This window comes from Perca flavescens, chromosome 9 (assembly GCF_004354835.1).
Source record: "Perca flavescens isolate YP-PL-M2 chromosome 9, PFLA_1.0, whole genome shotgun sequence".
NCBI classification, from domain to species: Eukaryota; Metazoa; Chordata; class Actinopteri; order Perciformes; family Percidae; genus Perca; species Perca flavescens.
Genome location: NC_041339.1, coordinates 32501984 through 32521642, shown reverse-complemented (window position 1 = coordinate 32521642; position 19659 = coordinate 32501984). Strand labels below are relative to the sequence as shown.

General features: G+C 42.2%; 1 protein-coding gene across 5 annotated transcripts in view; it reads right to left on the bottom strand.

Annotated features, from left to right (window-relative positions):
- nos1apa (nitric oxide synthase 1 (neuronal) adaptor protein a) overlaps nt 1-19659 on the bottom strand; it is a 207120-nt gene that overhangs the window by 90073 nt on the left and 97388 nt on the right. The window contains exon 1 of one of the 5 annotated variants that reach the window (XM_028588162.1): nt 13156-13232. The exons of the other annotated variants lie outside the window; for them this stretch is intronic. Within the exon in view, the coding sequence (XP_028443963.1) occupies nt 13156-13187 (32 nt within the window). The 5' untranslated portion in view covers nt 13188-13232. Of the gene's footprint in view, nt 1-13155; nt 13233-19659 lie in introns of those variants that run through there. 5 annotated transcript variants of the gene reach the window in all.

Genomic DNA, 19659 nt, shown 5'->3' with positions numbered 1-19659 from the left:
GGAATCCGTTCCAACAGCCCTACTACTAAGATTGCCACCTTTTTACTTTTTCAACTTTCAAGAGTTTTATTATGAAACTGCTCCAGATCTTACAAGTGACTGCAGACTACTACTACATATCACTACTTTGGAAAGAGAAAAGAATTGCAAGAAAATATTCCTACTACTTTACTGTAATACACTTTATCCCATCACCATGAAGATTGTACGTCCTTTTTGCTTTTTCAACATTGTTTAAAATGAAGTGCTGCAGCGTAAGACTGGATGTGAAAGGTTAGTGAGTTGTTGGTGTTGTTTAATACAATTAAACTTGAAATATCAACTGGTTGAAAGAAGTACCAGAAAGCTCAGGCTGAGCAGCTTCCTAATTGGGCAATTAGTGCCATATTAAAGGGCATGGTGATACAATTTGGGGTAATTTATCACAGTGAGACAATGCACAACCAGACAAGAGCAAGAAATTAGGAGAAGATTATGCAAATGTTGTCTCTGTTAAAATGTGTGTATGCGTGCATGTTGGTTTTGTACGTACAGCATGTGCATATTTGTGTGTTGTGTGCTAGAAATCAGGGGTCTCATCTATACACTCAGACATTTCTGTGGTATTTGTGTTGGCCTTTTCTGTGGGAGCCACACTGGCTGAGGTCTTGTGGTATGGATGGTGTCTTTGTCAACCCTGCTTAGCAGTCCAAAATACCAGACACAGCTATCTGCAGTCACACGCACGCACGCACGCACGCACGCACGCACGCACGCACGCACGCACGCACGCACGCACGCACGCACGCACGCCTGGTGTGGAGGACTTAAACAATAAGATGTTTTCAGATCTACTTTCTCCTGCTTGTTAAAGGAAAACTATGATTTACTAAAACATGGATTTTATTTTCACGGGTCCGACCATTGATTCTATGTCTTGTGCAATGATAGTGTTGCCCTCACTAAACTGTGCACACAGGTTGTAAACGGTTGTTTTTTTTACAGATTTCAGCAGTGATTTAGAATGAAAATCGTGTTTACTGCTTGGGGTGGAGTTTTATTTTTATTTTTGAAATTTGTTTAAAATCTATGGAAAATTCTGCATCCACATTCTGTGTGGCCCTGCTAATTGATCAATGCACAGAAAAACTGCGGCTGAACACAACTACGGCGAACGTGGTAGGTTAAACTTGAACCAGGAGGTTGGTCCGTAAACTTTGACAGATGTTAGCATTGGATGTTACTCATTTTACCATTTGGCTTAATTTCTCTTCTAAATAAGTTTGAATATAGTGTTGTTTATGAAGTTTTTTTAAAGCCTATATGATTGTCAGACTGCTTTTGTTTCTTGCCCCAGTTAACCTATCTTTGGCAATGTTTCTGTGTTCCCAGATCTGATGGATTACTTTGTGAGCCCAATGTCCATAGCTGATCAAAAAATAATACCCAAGTTGCATTAACCTGTAGTTTTTCCTTTAAGGGATGTTATAACATCTATTATCTATTTCATGCATACAATCTTACAAACATTTTGGTAGCAAACCTGTCAGTACTTTTTCAATATTGCTTCAAAAGAACCATAACCCCTATTTTCCACCTGGCACTTCTGCGCTGCGTTCCGGGCGTGTTGCGACCCCCGCGAGCAATCGCCATTCAAGTCACTGCTTGATAATCCACCAGCCGCGCCGCAGCGCCTCCCAGAATATGCGTCAAGCATTTCTCCACTCCGTTAAATATACGCGGCAGGTCTATTTTCGCACGAGCTGTTCGGACAGCCGGGCAGGAAGTGAAACGGCAAGACTATCCAGTCAATTTACCAAAAGACACCCCCCCAATATCAATGTCTCCTCTACAACACCATGGACGACGAGAGATTCATCTTGGAGGTGGAAAAACATAATAAGACATCACATATCCTTTTTATGGACAACACCAGACAAGAGAAGGCATGGAGTTTAATTGCAGGAGTGCTTGGAGTAGACGGTAGATACTAGCTAAATAAACTGTAAAGCACTTTTAGAGACAATGAAATCCGCAAATTGGGCAGCAAGACGCTCCGCTTCTGAGACGCTCCCGGTGTGGTACGGCGCGTGTCGGAGGACAGAACAAAACCGGGGCGCAGCAGGAAACGCAGCACAGATGCGCCCAGTGGAAAATTGGGGTAACACTTGCCACGCATTTACGGATTATTATGATGTAAATGCAAGAGTGAGTTAGAGGCCATCCACACGGAAAAGTTTTTTTTGTGCAAACGCACATCTTTTGCATCGTTGGGGCCGACCGTCCAAACGAATCCTGTAAACCCACTACCTGAAAAGGCACTTTTTTGAAACCTGGCCTCAGGGTGAAAAAATTTGAATACGGCTCTTGTTTGGCTTCGTTTGGACGGCGAATACGAATACGTCCATATCGATGATGTCATCGCCACCCCCCTCAACCTCTAACCCACCCCCCTAGTGCTAGGGCACGCCACGGCCACACATGACTGCGGTGAAGCTAAGCGAGCATATCCCATCTCCATGGTCAAACTTCATCTAAATACTTTGTCTCGGCTCCCTGACACTTCCCTCTGCACAAGATATATTGCTAACGTTATGTAGCCAACGTTAAACATCGCTAAAGTAGCTGACCACTCCAGCAGCGATGTAGCTAACGTTAACTGCTATGGTTGTTTATAAAGTGGAAGTAGACAATTTATCAACTAGCTAGCTAATCTGTCTGCTTATCAACTCCTTGAACGGATTAAAGTAACTTTTACCACGGCTTATTGTAGAAAGGCTACCACCAGAAAACTGTAGATTATCAAAAAGACATCATTCATGGATCACTAATGTTTGTTTGATGTTAGCTAGCAGAGCTAATGTTAGCGCGGACGTGGCCTTAGCCTCAACAGCAGGCTTACGCATCTATATTTGCCAATGAGCTGCTCAGAACAGAAGATGATGTGGATCCTGTTGTGACATTACAGTACAGAGTACTTGCTGGAAAATACTCAGAAATGAGGCGACATTATGCACAAGGGATTACAGTGAGGTGAGTAGCTGCAGTTTAATGAGAGTAGCAGGAACATTTCTGTAAGTGTCTTATGTCAACACACACAGAGGCCTCTGTTATTATCAAGCCGTATCATCTGCTCCTCCCATCCGGCCGCACTTTGCAGAAACCTTTAAGTGGCCTGGTCTTTCAACTCTTTCTCCCCCCCTCCCCACACCAAACCCTGACCCGCTGTGATAAAAATCAACGTCCCGACAGATTTCTTTCTTTGAAATCTAAAGTGTGTGTGTGTGTGTGTGTGTGTGGGGGAGTCTTTTTTCTGCCAATTGTTGCCTACAGCGAACTGAATCTTATTCAAAACATGTAGGGAATGATAAAATAAAAAAAACAGTAGATGATGCCAGGCGTGTGAAGCTCAGCCAAGAGTAAAAGTGAGCTTAGCTGACAAATCCCCGAGCAGCATGGAGATGATGGCACAGATAAATCTCTATCGACTGTCTCTAACGGCAGCCGCTGCCAAACATCCAGGTGAAGATGCGTCAGATCTCAGAATTAGAGAAGCATGCTCGACATGAAAGCTGCCGCCGATGGTTAACGGCTAAATAAATCAGACTACAAATACTGCCAACGGGGAAACTTCTTATCTTGTATTTCACTGAGTGAGTCAACAGAGCAGTGATGTGTAAGTCGTAGATCTCTGACTATAGAAACAATAGAGTTGAACAAAAGCCAGCTAAAATTGAGATGCAATCGTTTCATCTGCCGGCAAAAGTTAAGCCTTCCATTTACCTCGGGAACTCGGAAGCCGGAGCTGGGAATGACGTCACACCCGAGTTAGTCTATATCCACGACGTTCCACTCCCGGGATTGCTCTCGTTCTGCCTTTAAACATACATATGTTCCACCAAAACAAGTTCCTTCCCGAGGCTATTTAGCAGCGGCACCATGGCTCCCCTCGGCGCTTAGCACCGGCCAAGACGGTTGTGATTGGTTTAAAGAAATGCCGATAAACCAGAGCAGCGAGCACGTTTGTGCTGTGGGGAAAGGTCTGGCAATGCGAGACTACACCCGAGTTGACTGCGTTCCATTTAACAAGTCAGATTTTCACTGTGGGGTTAGCTCTAGCTAGGTTAGCCATTGTTAGCAATTGATAACAACGCATTACGCTGTTTTTTTTGTGCGTGCAAACAGCGTAACAACATGTCCACAGATAGAAGTTGGGCAGGACTGTGTGTACAACTGGTTCAGTGAGACACAAATAAGACAGAAGTGCTAATAAACTGTATGTTACGACAGCTTTCACTACTGCTGATGCACGGAGCGGCCATGTTGGATTTTGAGCTTGGGGTACTGTGAGGTCGTCCAAGTTCAGGGGGGTGTGTTTTCGACTTTGACCTCGGAAAATCCGACTTCCGAGTACAAATGCATAAACGCACGATCTGCAATATCACAGCAGGTGAACTGATCCCAGCACAGATAGTGTAGATAAACAGCATAGTCATCATGAAAGGAAAGATGGATCATTAATAGTGAGAGGAGTCCGACATGAGTCTTAACATTTCTGCTGAATAAAATATATATTTACACACTCTGGAGTGCTGGTGATCAATATTAATCCATTTTAATTTGAGATGATCTAGATAGTCAGAGACATTTGGAGGACAAACCAAAAAAACGACATAAGAATTAAATTAAAGTCTTGCGTCTCTTGGAAACACCAACTGTGAGTGATTTGACATCAGCGCCTCAGGCATAAAATGTGCCTCTCTCTTGACTCATCACTCTGCAGGAACTTTTAACAGTCACACAGGGACAAGCTGCAGAGTCTAAGTTTCTCCAACAGCAGTTCACTCCATGGACCAGAGAAAAATGTCTGACACCTGTAAAGGTACTGGGGCCATCCCATTATGTAATCATGGTATCACATAATGGAGATATAAAAGGAAAACAGTGAGATTTTCTGTAGCTTTTAATAACTGTGTTCGTAGCTAACAAGCTGACAAGGACACTGAATTAATCTGCATTAGGGCTGGGCAATATATCCATATTGTGATATGAGGCTAGATATTGTCTTAGATTTTGGATATCGTAATATGGTGATATGGTAGGTGTCCTTGTTTTAAAGGCTGCATTAGAGTAAAGTGATGTTACTTTCAGAACTTAATCAGACTGTTTTAGCTGTTCTATTATTTGCCTTTACCCACTTAGTCATGAAATCATCATCAAGAATATCGTGATATTTGATTTTCTCCATATTGCCCAGCCCTACTCTGCATTTTGGCGCATTTTAGCAACATGCTGGGGACAGTTTATGTTCTATAGTTAACAGCTAACATTTCTAAGACTCAGTATTTAAATTTAATGATCATAAGTTTCAAAAAAATTAAATAAAACTAAACATTTCCGGCACCATTTCATCATCAGGATTGTATTACTAGCCATGTGGAGAATGTTTTAAAATGATAAACAAATGCTTTATATTCATGGTGAGAAATATAGATTAAAGACAATATCAATGATCGGCAATAATCATAACGTAAGAAGAATTCAAATAATATAAATTTGTTAAAGGTAGGGGGACTTCTCAGTTCAAACATGTTTTACAGGGTATAGGCTTTCCTAAATCAAGTTTCAATGTGTATTTCTAATCATTTAATCAGTTACATTAACTGTTGAAAATGTACCCTCATCTTATTATTTTACTATCTGTTATTGTTCATTTGTGATAGTAAAGTTTATTGTTCAGGGCTAAAATATCATGGCTCACAACATATCACTGCCAAATTGTCACTTTTGTTTTCCAAAAACAACAGGCAAGGGGAAGTCCAAAAACAGGCAATGGTCAAAAACATAGGGAATCAGAAAAACAGGAACACAAGGAATACAAGGAAACACTCAAAAGCTGACACAATGGAACAGACGATCTCGCACAGAGGTGAGGTACAAGTGGACTTCAATACAAAAAGACAGGGGAGACAACGAGATACAGGTGCAACACATAAGGGCGGGGGAAGGTAACCACACCAGCAGAAGAAAGGAAGTAAAACAAGACATAACATGGGAGAACAGAGAGACTACAAAATAAAACAGGAAACTAAGCATGAAACAAACACACAGGGGAAAAAAAACACAGGAGACAGAAAACATGAGAGAGAAACAGAACAAATAAGTCTAAGAGTCTGCCTCAAACATCACGTATCAGTAGAAATCTAGTTCTTACAGAAATACGCTTTTAGTTTTGATTTTAGAGTTTGACTTGGCATGTTTTAATCATTTCACGCAGGTTTGAGTTCATGGTCCAGGTCCGCCCTGTTACCAGCTCCTGCCTGACTCAACTGTGATTTGTCAAATAAAACTGTACGAGGTAACCACATGCACATAGAGCACACACACACACACACACACACACTAATATATATATATATATATATATATATATATATATATAAAAATCTGGTTGAAAGCCTTAAAAAATAAGTCATTTTGCCATAAAGACCGGAAAATGGTGCTTAGATTGAATGTATTGTTTGTAACAGGAGATAATATAAAAGGTACTTCAGAATTTAGCTAGCTAGTGCATGAGGCAGTGACAGAAAGAGAAAAAGACTGTGTTTGAAAGCCCGGAGAGTGTGAATGAAATAGAGAGGTGGACACCCAAAGTACATCAGAGGCAGAAAGTGATTGAGTGTGAAGGATTACGAGTAAGTAATAAAGATGGAGAAGAGGGAGAGACGGAGAGAGCAAAGGGCGAGACAGCTGAGCAAAGCAGATGATTCATGACTTATCCGGCGAGTTAAAGTTCAGCAGCATATTAAGGGTTTGACAAAAACAAAACGCTCACGTTCCTTCACATTAAACCCGATCTCGTCTCCGTCAGCAGAACATACCCAGAAAGAAGTGCCAGCTGCGAGGGTTACATGTGCACAAATAATGCCAACCTTACACCAAACGATTTTTCAAGCGATTCCACTGTCGCAGACTAATTTCCAATATCGGAATGAAATCACGGGAGTCTAGAGTCGGGGAGCGCTCTCGTCGTCTCAATCATTTGGTGTAAGGTTGTCATTAAACTTTTCCCGTCTTGACATTCCGACAAAATCAAACGTGTTTGATATTATCGTAAGTTTTAAGTCTTGGTAGTGAAGTTAAATCATGGGAATACTGTCAACAACCAATGGGCGTGCTGCTTCCAGCACCAAACAGGAAGCAGCAAACGCATAGAGCCATTTTTGTTTATGGTTGCTATGGTGCCGCGCTAAGCTAAACGGTAAAGAGGGAGAGTTGACAATTTACAACCCTTCTGAAGCGCGTCATTCAACGGGAGTTTTACTGGCGGATAAACGAGGCCCTCCGGTTACGGCCGCCATTGTAAGGCAGGACAGAAAATCGGCAAACTTTCCCTCAAGGTACCAGCTATTGCTAGCTGGTAGCATGCTAGCTTGGTTACATTTTTCAAAACAAATCTAGTTGTAGCCTTTGCAATTTGTGGCCCTGCAAGATCCCCGGTCTTTACATGTTATGAGTCTTTAAAGGAACACTATGTAACTTTTTGCACTACTGGTTGTCTCATTGGAACTACAACTGACAGGAGTTGTAGTTCCAATGAGACAACCTCTAGGGGGAGGGGTCCCCCTAGAGGTTGTCTCGTTGGAACTACAACTCGCACTACCCGACGCGAGTTGTAGTTCCAACGAGACAAGCTGTAGGGCTAAAAGTTACATAGTGTTGCTTTAAACGTTAGGATGTGGGATGGTGTCAGACTTTCGTCTGTTCAGAGTCTTCTAGTGTATGGTAGGCATAAATCAAGATGGAACGCAGCAATTAGTCCTGGCATTCATGAACTTCACACTCACTCACTCGCAGCTAATAAGGCCTTCTTGTTAACAGGCCGAGTCTATCATGCAGGTGGCTTTTATGTGATGTTTGAGTAATGAAGTGGGCTTGTTTTATCCTTTGACAAATCGCTGCCTGTTAACACAAATGTTATAAATCAAAAGGCTGAGAGGCAATGCAAAACACACACACACACACACACACACACACACACACACACACACACACACACACACACACACACACACACACAGTATCGACAAACGCACAGTTACAGGGAATCAATACAACAACGCACCTGTGCCAGATCGGGCTGCACTGTGTGTGTGTGTGTGTGTGTGTGTGTGTGTGTGTGTGTGTGTGTGTGTGTGTGTGTGTGTGTGTGTCTATTTTAGCAAGAGCATCATGTTCGGGAATATAAGCCAAATGCATCTGCATTAATCTAATCTCCCAGATATCCTGTCCTGGATATCTACAAAAGCTATGGTATCAGCTTCAGTAGCAGGAAACATGCCTGGGAAAACGTTGATCTCTACGGATCGATGTCTTAAACGACCTTTTGCAGCCTCATTCTGCCTTCCACCGATTTTGATCATGTCGTACACCACACATGAATACCTAATAAGTTTGCAATCTCTGCAAATGTGGTCAAACTATGGGGAGTTGTATTGGACTAAACAGTATGAGCTGGATGGAAAGGTGGATTTTGATGTGTCAATTAGACTGCCTAGGTTTGAGTGACATGTTTAATGTTAATCAGCTGCACAGTGTAGAAGTTTTACAAGTTGGAGCTGTTGGCCACCAGTTACAGCATACTCTGTCCATTAGGTTAATTGGTGTAGGCTAAGTGTTACAATATGAGAATTCAGGATGTGCCGGCACTGAAAGGTTAGTTTAAATTCTATTTCATAAATTTTTTTGAGGCACTGCATAAAGTTCAAACTTTTTAATAGGGGTCCATATTTGTTTTTTGTTTTGTTTTTACGCTAGGAAACAAATCTCAACTTGACAACTTCACTTTTTGTCATGACATGTACGTAGCTGACTGTGTGAGCTGGCTAAGCTGAATTAACATTGCCATGTGCACTGTATTCATGTGTGTTTTAACCTGTTAAGAGCCCAAAGGCTGTTTTATAAGACGCCACAATTGCCTTCTCTGTTTGAACAAGTTATGCACGTAATCAGACTTTCCTTTACTTTGGAGTTTCTAAAGTTCTTAGATATAGATGATCCCTCTGCAATGAGGAAGCACCTCATTTTGTTGAGCCGATCATGAATATGATATGGGCATGACAACTGATCGGACTAACTGTTCCAGTCTGGGTCAGTTCGTAATAATAATAATAAAAAAAAAGAAACATGTTTCCCTCATCTCTCCATTAACCATCTCATCCAAATGTTGCTTTTTCACGTTTCTCTCCCTTTTCCACATGGGTTGCAATAGGAAATTGGCGAGGCCAACGCTTGGTGATGATGTCCTTCCTTGTTTTGACACAGGAACACACAAGAATTTCTGTTGCTGTAGGATTCCGCCGGTTGCCTTGCCTCTGTATTTATTCAGCTGTTTGGTATGAACTCTTCTCTTTCTGCCAAGACATAAAAATGTTTCGGGGGTGATGAAAGTCAATCGTTATGTGTGATTTGTCCAGATCTTGTAGGTTTGAATGTGTCTTCTGATCCGTCATGGGTTATATAAATGAAAAAAGGATCTAAAACCAGTACAATTTTGACCACATTCGACCTAAAGCCAACATATCTCTGGGATTGTTTGTTAATATATGATGTTCATTTTTGGCATCTTAAGGATATTATCCTTCTCTTTTTTCTTTTCTTTTTTTAACCCTAATCATGTCATTTTTAATTGTGAGGAGCAACTCGACAGTCGCTGACTCTCACTCCTGACAGCCTTTTAGATTCAGTGTTTTTCACAGTTTGAATGGTTTTTACATTTTGACAGCAACAACCATGATAACTGAGCTAGTTGTTTTTTGTTATGTTCGAAAAACATTTTTTATTCATGCTCTTCAGTTTAATGTGTCTCGGCTCATAATAACGCCAACAGACTTCAGCTGTAGACTGAAAGTGGAGTGCCACTTCAAACAAAAGAACATTTAGAGGTTATATTATATTTTTATATATACCATACCACACTAAAAAACACTCAACCGTTCAGCAGAAGAGGAAACACTGTTCTACTTTGCAATAACAAGCCCTGTTCTTTTTCCTGCATATTTTCTTGCGATAGCCCCGACCTAAAAATGTTTTCCAGAACAGATTTGGCTAAGGCGAGATAAACCAGACTCATTACACAGCATACTGATCAGGCATTATGTTGATTAAAAGTGACTATAAAAGGCAGGGTGAAAAGGTAGAGGTTATTATCAGAAAAGCTGTTGTGTCAGCTCAACCTTTGCGGGCCAACATAAAGAAAACTCCAGAAATTATACGGCACAGCTTTGGCAATTCTGAAAGTAACACGAAAAAAACGGACTCAATCATCGAGCAGACAGTCAATTTCCTCCTGCACTTGTTAAAGTCAAGGTGAGAAAAAAACAAAAAAAGAAGGTAAGTGCGCCAGTTTGTGCATGTATGTGAACACATTTTGGGATCTTTTATGAGAAGTGAGGTTACTAAATCAATATCTGGCGCCCAGCAATAAACTGAGCCTAGCTGAGACAAACTGAATAAAAGTCTCACTTTCTCTCACATAAACACAAACCTCAAAACAGGTTAAATATTGATGTGGTATTCTGCCTCAGGGGTGAGGGCCTCCGGGAAAGTTTGGTTTTGGTCACATGTACAGGTTGGTGTGACTGAGCATGTGTGGATAATGTGTCTGGACTTTGAAGCTGCAGGGTGCTGAGAAGAAAACGCTGCAGAAAAATGCTCGAAATATTTGGGATGCACCAATCGGACCAACGCTCCCTTGATAATAGGGTTAAATGAATATATTGGCTATCTGTGATTGGCCACCTGCGCGAATATATATCGGCAATTGCCACCTGTTGGGGTTGGAAAATCGGGCAACCCTACCTGACACTGACTCCTACATATCTTAACAGGGTTCCTACAGGTTTCACCAAGTCACATTTAAGACTTTTTAAGACCTTTTCAAGACCATTATGAATACAATTTAAGACCTATATCACAAAATCTAAAAATAAATAAAAATAAAGTCAGATGTCAGAGAAACATGGTCTGAAACTATTTCCCAATTTCCTCATTGGCATTTTAGGACTGGTGTCTAGATTGGCTGCAATATAAGTTGCATGTTGGTCTCATTTGTAGTCGTAAGGAGGCGAATTGTATTTGGACTAGCCACAGAAAGAACTACAACACCACAGAGTTAAAAGAGAGTATTAGAGGTAGCGTTTTCTAAAACAGGCACCATAGTGTTTTTATTGAGGATATTTTTTGCCGAGTACCTTGCAAGCTGTGAGGTGGTGGTGGTATTTTAAAATGGTTATAATTTAAATTTTGTTCAACATCCAGCTGTGAAATTAAAATGTCTCAAGGGACTATCCTTCCACAGTTTGCTCGTTCACACACCTGTCCTCCCTGTAGAGGCCATTTGTTGCCCTCGAACATCGAGAGAGAGAAAGGTTCCAGAGCTCAGACATAATTCATGCAATATGCAACACTGAAACAGGAATACGACACGATATGTATGAACAGCATTATGCAAAGGGCCTGAACAGATCGAATGTGTGAAGGCAGATTTATCAACGCAACAGCGGTTGATGCAGCGGCAGAACTATTAAAAGAGGAGACGGATGAGAGGTGGAAAGAAAACGTAACTTATAAAACATCATTTAAACTGCCGAATGAAAAGAAGCAAGTGAAGCAAAAGGCATGGGAAGCTCACTCGCAGCTAAAGAATATGAGATTACAGTACAGACAGAGGGAGAGATGGAGAAAATGTTCTAATTCTGACTTTTTCCACCACATATGTCCAAGATCTCATGTTTTAGTCAGTGTAGTCTACATCCACGACGTTCCCCTTCCGGGATTGCTCCGCTGCGGCCAGAAATGACGCCGGATGTCCCTCTTTTCCTTCCGCTTTCTTTGTATTGTAATTTTAAACTCTGGTGGATTCATGAGGACTATGGTTAACTGCTCCTCAGATCTCTGCAGGGTAAAACAACCTTTGACTGTACGCACGTTCCCCCAAAACAAGTTCCTTCCCGAGGCTGTTTTGCAGCGGCACCGTGGCTCCGTCCGGCTCTTAGCACCGCCCGAGACGATTGGGATTGGTTTAAAAAAATGCCAATAAACCAGAGCACATGTGTCTCCCATCCCGGGAATGCTGTGTGGACTAGCCAGACCCTCCTCCGCAGCGCTGTGCAGGAAGGTCTGGCAATGCGAGACTAGTCCATGTAAACCTGCAAGTCTTTGCATATTTACTACACAGCAAAAAAAACATAGTACAAACATGGATACAGAGGCACGCAACCTACATTTTAATTTGTATATGAATGTGTATTGTACCTTCGATGTGATCTTTTTTAGAATCTGCCAACACAAAAAGAAACTGACATATCGGTCATTGTTCTGGTACAATGACAGCTCAGTCAGGTTGGGACTAAATCATTAAAGAGTGGATAAGAGTGGTAACAAATTCAAAACTCAGACGCATCAACAGCTTGAAAGACTGCAGGAATCTTAATAGAAAGTCCTCATCAGCTTTTAGGGGCACTACAAAGTAATTACATCTGAAAACTCTAGTGAAGTTAAACTGCTGCAGTGAATTTTTCTTTCATTAACTTTGCCAGGGCATCCTCCCTTCTTCACCACACCTTAGTACTCCTCCACGTCCTCTTCGAAACCGCTTCTCCCCCAACTTCACTCCCTCTCTTTGTCCCAGTAAGTATTACTCTCAACTCCTCCCGCCCTCCCACTCTTTTTTAAATCAGTGTTATTCTCCAACATTAGTTACCGCTTTAATAAATTAGCTAGCCCTTTTGTTTATTTATTCACGTTTTGTTTTTGCATTCTGCACTCAACCCATTCAGCCTCCCTTTTCTTATACTAAAACTAAAACTAAAACTACTATATTTTGTGTACATTTATTTTTTGGTTCTGTATTTATTGTTTATTTCTTATTAAAGCGCCCATATTATGCTCATTTTCCGGTTCATCATTGTATTTTAAGGTTGTACCAGAATAGGTTTACATGGTTTAATTTTCAAAAAACACCATCTTTTTGTTGTACTACACAGCTCTCTCTCACTGCTGCAGCAAGCTAGCGTTAGCCGCTAGCATGCTAACGGTTGTGGTTAGCCAGCAGATTTTGACCAGCTCACCAGGAGACTGAAGGCAGGACAAATTCAGAAACCGTATCTCACTCACTCTAAGCGATGTTGGGTGACGGCACTTCTCATTGACTTTCGAAGTATTCTGAAACAAAACGAGGCTAGCTCGCTCCTCCCCCCCTTGTTTGTGTTATCTGCAGGACAACGAACGGGAAACGACACGGATAAGGTGTTGTTTTTTAATACATAGGCCTATTTATGATTCATTTGAAACCTATTGTGTCTGTTTCTTGGCAGAGGTGTTTGTCCACAATAAACAGTTTATTGTCATTTTATTGTCACAAAATAATCTCAACTCAAATGTCCATTTAGTTGTTTGTTTTTTCCAGAGCTTTCACTTAGTCAACGCTTACCAATGAATATGTCAAACTAATTAAATCCATTACATCTGCAATTTACCGAATGTACGGTAATATTAGGGGTGCAACGGATCGTCATTGATCCGTGATCCGTTCGGATCAATATCTTCGGTTCGGCACACACGTGATCCGCGGATTGATTTCTGAAAAAAAAAAAATGTTGTGCGCGTGTTCAGTCCACACACAGCGTGGTCATGGCGAGCGGAGGAACGGAGGAGGTTGAACGCCCCGCGTCATTTAAATCCCCACATCGAGCACGGCCACGCATTTGAAGAGACATCACCCCGGTGTTTCACTGACAGGAGCGAAAACGAAAGCTGCTCAAGAACCGCTTATCACCGCGGCATTTAAGCAACCCCTTGTTGCACAATCAGACCGGGCTAAAGCCATCACAAACGCTATCGGTGTGTTTATAGGTGCAGACATGAGGCCATATTTGGTCGTGCAAAACGAGGGCTTTAAACACATGCTGAAAGTGCTTGAGCCACGTTACGACATCCCGTCCCGCACCCACTTCAACGAAAAGATTGTGCCAGATCTTTATGAGCAGGAGAAGAAAAAAGTTGTGGATGAACTATCCCGAGCATCGTCTGTTACGCTCACGACAGACGGGTGGACGTCCAGGGGAACGGAGAGCTACGTGACGATAACCGCTCCCTTCACCACAGCAGACTGGGAGATGAGAAGTCCGGTGCTGCAGACACGCCCCCTCTACGAGAGTCACACAAGCACTCATCTTGCGCAGGTTCTGACACAAGCAGTGGAGGAATGGAAGATAAAAGAGGCCCAGTAGGCTACTAGTAATATCCCAGTCACAACTGACAATGCCAAAAATCAAATAAATGCAGTGAATGAGGCAGGACTGGGCCCACAGATTGGGTTATTTGCACATGTAGTGAATTTGGCATCACAGAAGGGAATCTCGGTCAATAGCATGGACAAAAAGAACAAACTTATGTTTACTTGTCTTTTTTTTTTTGCTGATCCGAAGGACGACGACTTAGGTAATATGATGAACTTCAGGGAGCAACATGGTGACCCTATCAATTTGGATCTCAAATTAAAATATCTAATCTATTCCAGTGTCCATCTGTGAATGATTATCTTAAGGTTGGCATAACTGTTTCTGAAAACTAATGACTCAGCTGAGTGGGAGAGTAACTCCTGTTAGGGGATGCAAATTATCGATTAATTCATTAATCATTAGTTGACTGACTTTATCGATCGATTAACTGATACGCGGCTTTTTTCCTGAGAATGTAAATTTCTCACGGTATCAATAGTGTCTTTAATATAAAAAGCAAAATATTGCTTATATACTGAATAAAAATGCATGTTATATTGCTCAGTTGATGTTTTATTGTACCAGTTGGGATACGGTACAGATATTGGCATTTATGTAGTATACAAAATAATATTAAATACAAAATAAATTATGCACAGCCTGGTTGAGTTTGTCAGCTAAATTATCAGCTGTATGTCTCTCTAACGTGAGAAGCACTGTTGACTTTACCTGCCAGTCGTTTCCAATGTAGTGGCGAGTGACTAGGCTCGTTCGAGATGAACTGCGCCTCGCCTGTAAAGTAGACGAGAGCAGGCGGCAGCAGCGGGGGGCGGTGACAAAAGTCCGCTATCAAGTCGGACAGTTTTCCAGCTGATTCCAGCAGCCTTCGGGCTCAACAGGAAGTGACATAAACACTGTGGTCCGATTCCGATTTAATAAAATGTTATCAGACCCATATATCAGCTCCTACACAGTCTCCAGTTGATTTTATTATGACAGAGTAGCTGTCAGCATGCTCTACATGGGATCTGTTGCTGATTTTAATTAACAGCAGACTGTAGATGATCTGTAATCTGAAGAGATTTAGTCTCTCTGACTTCTAAACGTAACTATCGGCCTCACAACAGGTGTTCTGTACAGAATAAGCCTTTAAATGAGACAAATAGCAGTTAAAATCCCTCCGATTCAAAATCAATAAAAAGTTTATATAAAACGTTGTCATGTTGAGTCGATTCTGAACCAATCATCTGTTCGATCAGCTGAGAGGCCGGCGTTTCCCAGCATGCCCTGGGTCCGCCTGCGTCCGCCTGGCTCTTGCAGTTGGTGAAAAGCAGCTGCGCTACCTGCGTCTCAGAACTGCGGCCGCCTTGGTCTCGTGAGATTATCGTTGCCCACGTGTGCATGACGTCAGAGCAAGTCGGGATCAAGTCGGACAAGAATCTAACCGGCACGCATTGGGCGGCGATCGCCGGTGATCGATTCTGCGCAGATCTGGCTCATCTCGAACGAGCCTATCGTTAGTAGCTCTTTGTAGTCAGTGCCGTCCAACAATCCGTCGTCAGAGCCACATTAGCCGCGGCTAACTGTGTTTTTAGCTCAGCCTTCTTGTTTTTGTAGCGTGCTTCCAAGAGAGTAGTAATGGTCGCTCGAGAAGGGATATTATATCCTGGCTCCACGTAGTGTAATAACTCCCGAAATCCCTCACCGTCAGTGGTGCTAATTGGCATCATATCTTTTTCGATCATGCCGCAAATCCTCTGAGTAATGCCCTCCGCTTTCCTGCGGTCACATACTCGCCTTCCCACCACAGCAGCGATTGTAGGTTGTGACGGCGACAGACTTCCTCCGTGCAACATGGCTGCATGTTTGTGTCGGGTCTCTCGCCGCCCGCGAGAATCTCGTGTTACGTTCAATTAGGCCTACGTCCTGTGGAAAACTGTCTTAGGTTGCAATGTTCAGTTAGCCGACAATTAATTTAATTTAATCGAGTAAAAAAAACGACAATTAACCGATAGTCGATTAACTGTTTACATCCCTAACTCCTGTATAACCGTAGTCGGGTCTTTAGAAGCTGAGGCGGCACACACGGCTAATGTAAGCATACATTAAAAATGAGTGAACATACAAACAGTAGCCACCTCAGAAATAATACTGCAGTTTCATAGTATAGGCAGAAAATGTTTCAGTGCACATATAATATATGGAGGTAACAAACTGCTTCATCCAACAGGCCAACGGAGAATTGTGAAAAGGTATAATTTAGGCAGCCAACATTGGACGAAGGAACTCTATAATGAAGTGCAAATAAATGTTGAATAAATCTTGCAGCAGGCAATGGACCACCGTCTGGTCCCTGGGAGCATATTACAGTATCTGTGAAAAAAAAAATCCTTTTTAAAATTCAAGGTATTTTTCAGTGAAAATTGGTAAGAAATGAAAATGGCGAGCCTGAAGTATGAAATAAATTCAGCTGCATCTATAAGGTGGAAAATAATTTTGTAAGAATAAGGACAAACAGAAAGAGGCAGGATTGACTCGGCGCCACAGCAAGCCCTTACTCCCAAAGACAAATGGCCATTTCCTGCTCTGTATACTGATCAGTGTGAGTGTGTGTGTGTGTGTGTGTGTGTGTGTGTGTGTGTGTGTGTGTGTGTGTGTGTGTGTGTGTGTGTCATAGCCAACCACCACACTCAGACCTACCCAGGAGTGTGGTCTTCTAATACAGACACACACAGCAAGGACATGCTGCGTGTGTGTACATACATACACGCAGTCTACGCACACACACACACACACACACACACACACACACACACACACACACACACACACACACACACACACACACAATGCCCAGAGGCAGTGGGAAGCTATGAGTGGGCAGTGAGAAGGAAAACAAGACCAAACAGTCTTCATCTTCGTTTACATTCGATTGAGATGTGGTAGTAGTGGTAGGAGATTGAATCAGAGAGGAAGACAAATATATATCAGGATGGATATATATATATATATATATATATATATATATATATATATATATATATATATATATATGCAGACCCACAAACTGCAGCACTTACATTATTCTCGGAAAATGCAATCTTGTTAAGTGTTAGCAAGGGTAATAACAGCAGTACAGTCCTTTAGTCCATCGGAGGACTGAGATGATCAATAAATGAAATGAGTCGAAAATATGCTGCATTGTTCCTAAACGATGAAAAACATAAGAAGGTAACATTAAAATGCCTATCAAGTGTATTATAATATATAATAGATAGAGAATAGAGAATAGGTGGTGGTGAAAAAAGCTGCAACACCTTTCCTGATAGTTCTGCTCGATTTGGAATAGAGAGGAAACTAGATGCAATAACAGTGGCAGCTGTACGGTGTCGTTAGTGCCACTTTCTCTTAGCTGCACCGTTAAAGGTCATTTTCAGACCCAATTACAGGCCTGTAGAACTGTGCTGCCCCTTTCCTTTTGTTTAAACAACTAATTTAGTGTTTCAGTTCCATTTTGGGGGCGATCAATGCTACTAAAGCTATGAACAATAGGGAAAAACAGGCGAGTGGGTGGACTGATTTGTGTCTACAAGCAGCTTTTTTCCAGACTGATCTCATGAAGTGGCGTATGTATGACACGCCAATTCGTATGCCATTATTGGCGTGTTATCAAGGCGCATACTCGCTTTTTAGCGTGTTTATCAACGCCGTTTGGCCTCCGTTGACTTACATTACCTTGCGTGTGAAATGACGCCGTAGCGAGTAGTATGAAAGGGCGAAAATTAACCAACCGTAGCTTTCTTCTTTTCCTAAACCCAACCCGCATATGACGTTTCCTAAACCCAACCTTAGCCTCGCGACAACACGTAGCCTCGCGACAACACGCCACGTGGCTTTAGAAAGTGGCGTGTATGTTTACGCTGTGACGTTGCAGACTGCCGTCCACTGTACAGCGTAGACATACACGTGGATAGCTCAAAATGCGTACAGATTACACGCCACCTGGCTTTAGGAAAGTGGCGTGCATGTTTACGCGAAGTCATGACGTCGTTTTGTCTTTTCTCACGTCTGGTTATTGTCAGGTCATCTGGAGCCTTCAGGAAGACAACTCTGAAACTAAAAAGAATTTGAAGAGATAAAGAAAATCAAATCCAAGTAGTTGGAAGAAAAATGTGGGACCTCAAACCAGCGGCAGAGACATGACCTTATGCTGCGCAGATGTTCTTTTTCTTGTAGGGGTTGCTTGTTTTTTAACTTTTCGTTTATGAATCACACTGGGAGGAGAGGAGGCTGGCAGAGCTGTGGGGGGGGGACACTGTTATGTGTTGAGACTGTCAATGATTAAGTCTGGCTCATGTGGTTTTTCTCAGTATTTTGGACGGAGCCCAGCGCAGTAATAATGCAGAGAACCACGGGGTCCCTCTGATCTGGGTGTGGGGTGGGGGTGGTGGGGGGAGATTATTTTCCTGCACATCACAGTAACTGTTAACGCTGGGGTAGGCAGTTTCTTTTTGACGTCTTTGGGCAAAAGTTCCATAATAAACCTTTCAGCATTTTGTAATCCGAGTGGTCTGAGAGAAGACTGCTGCAGCTACTCTTGGCTCTGTGTTCAGGCTTTAGAAAATCTAGCTGTCACCGGAGACCTCGGCCAATCACGGGTCATTTTAGAGAGCGGGTGTTCCTACTGGCTGTTCTACAAATGCATTTGATCGTACACGTGCCTTCGGATGGAGAAAGCCTGAGAATAAATGGTGGGAAATCCTACCGAAAAAGTTGCTATTCCAGCATTGGAAACAACTGCCGACACGGCAAAGCAACCCCCAAAAAAAAAAAAAAGGCATACGGACTCAAAAAGAGTCTAACAATAAACGCAATAAAACAGATGTCAGTATCAGTGAAGCCTTTTTCAAACCATAGCCAAAGGCTCACTGCTGTGGCTAACTCAAGTTCATGTTTATGTTGCAAGGTAGAACCTCAAATCGTAGTACGTTAGCTCAAATGGCTTTACAAAAAAAAAAAAAAAAAAAAAACAGGAAAGTAATTATCATAGAATTGCCGCTAAACGACGGCATCAGGATCACCATCACGACTGTGCAGGAGGAGGGCTGGCATTTTAAATTCTGGTGTTTTGTTGTTAATACCTGCCATACCCCAGCTTTAACAGCCTCCAGCTCATTTCATGAATCCATTCAGATGACTTGGAGAACAAAAAAGATGAAATCCTGGTTTCAGTTGGAACAAAAAGGCCAGATCATGAGCAGTTCAAATTGAAAGGTGGGGTATTTATAGCCTAGAAATCTAGACGCACCCTAGAGGCAGCAAATTTATTTTGCAGCCAGGGGTCAAGGCACTCTTCGTTGGCTTGCGAGCTGGAAAAACCAAACTCTGGTCAGGCCAA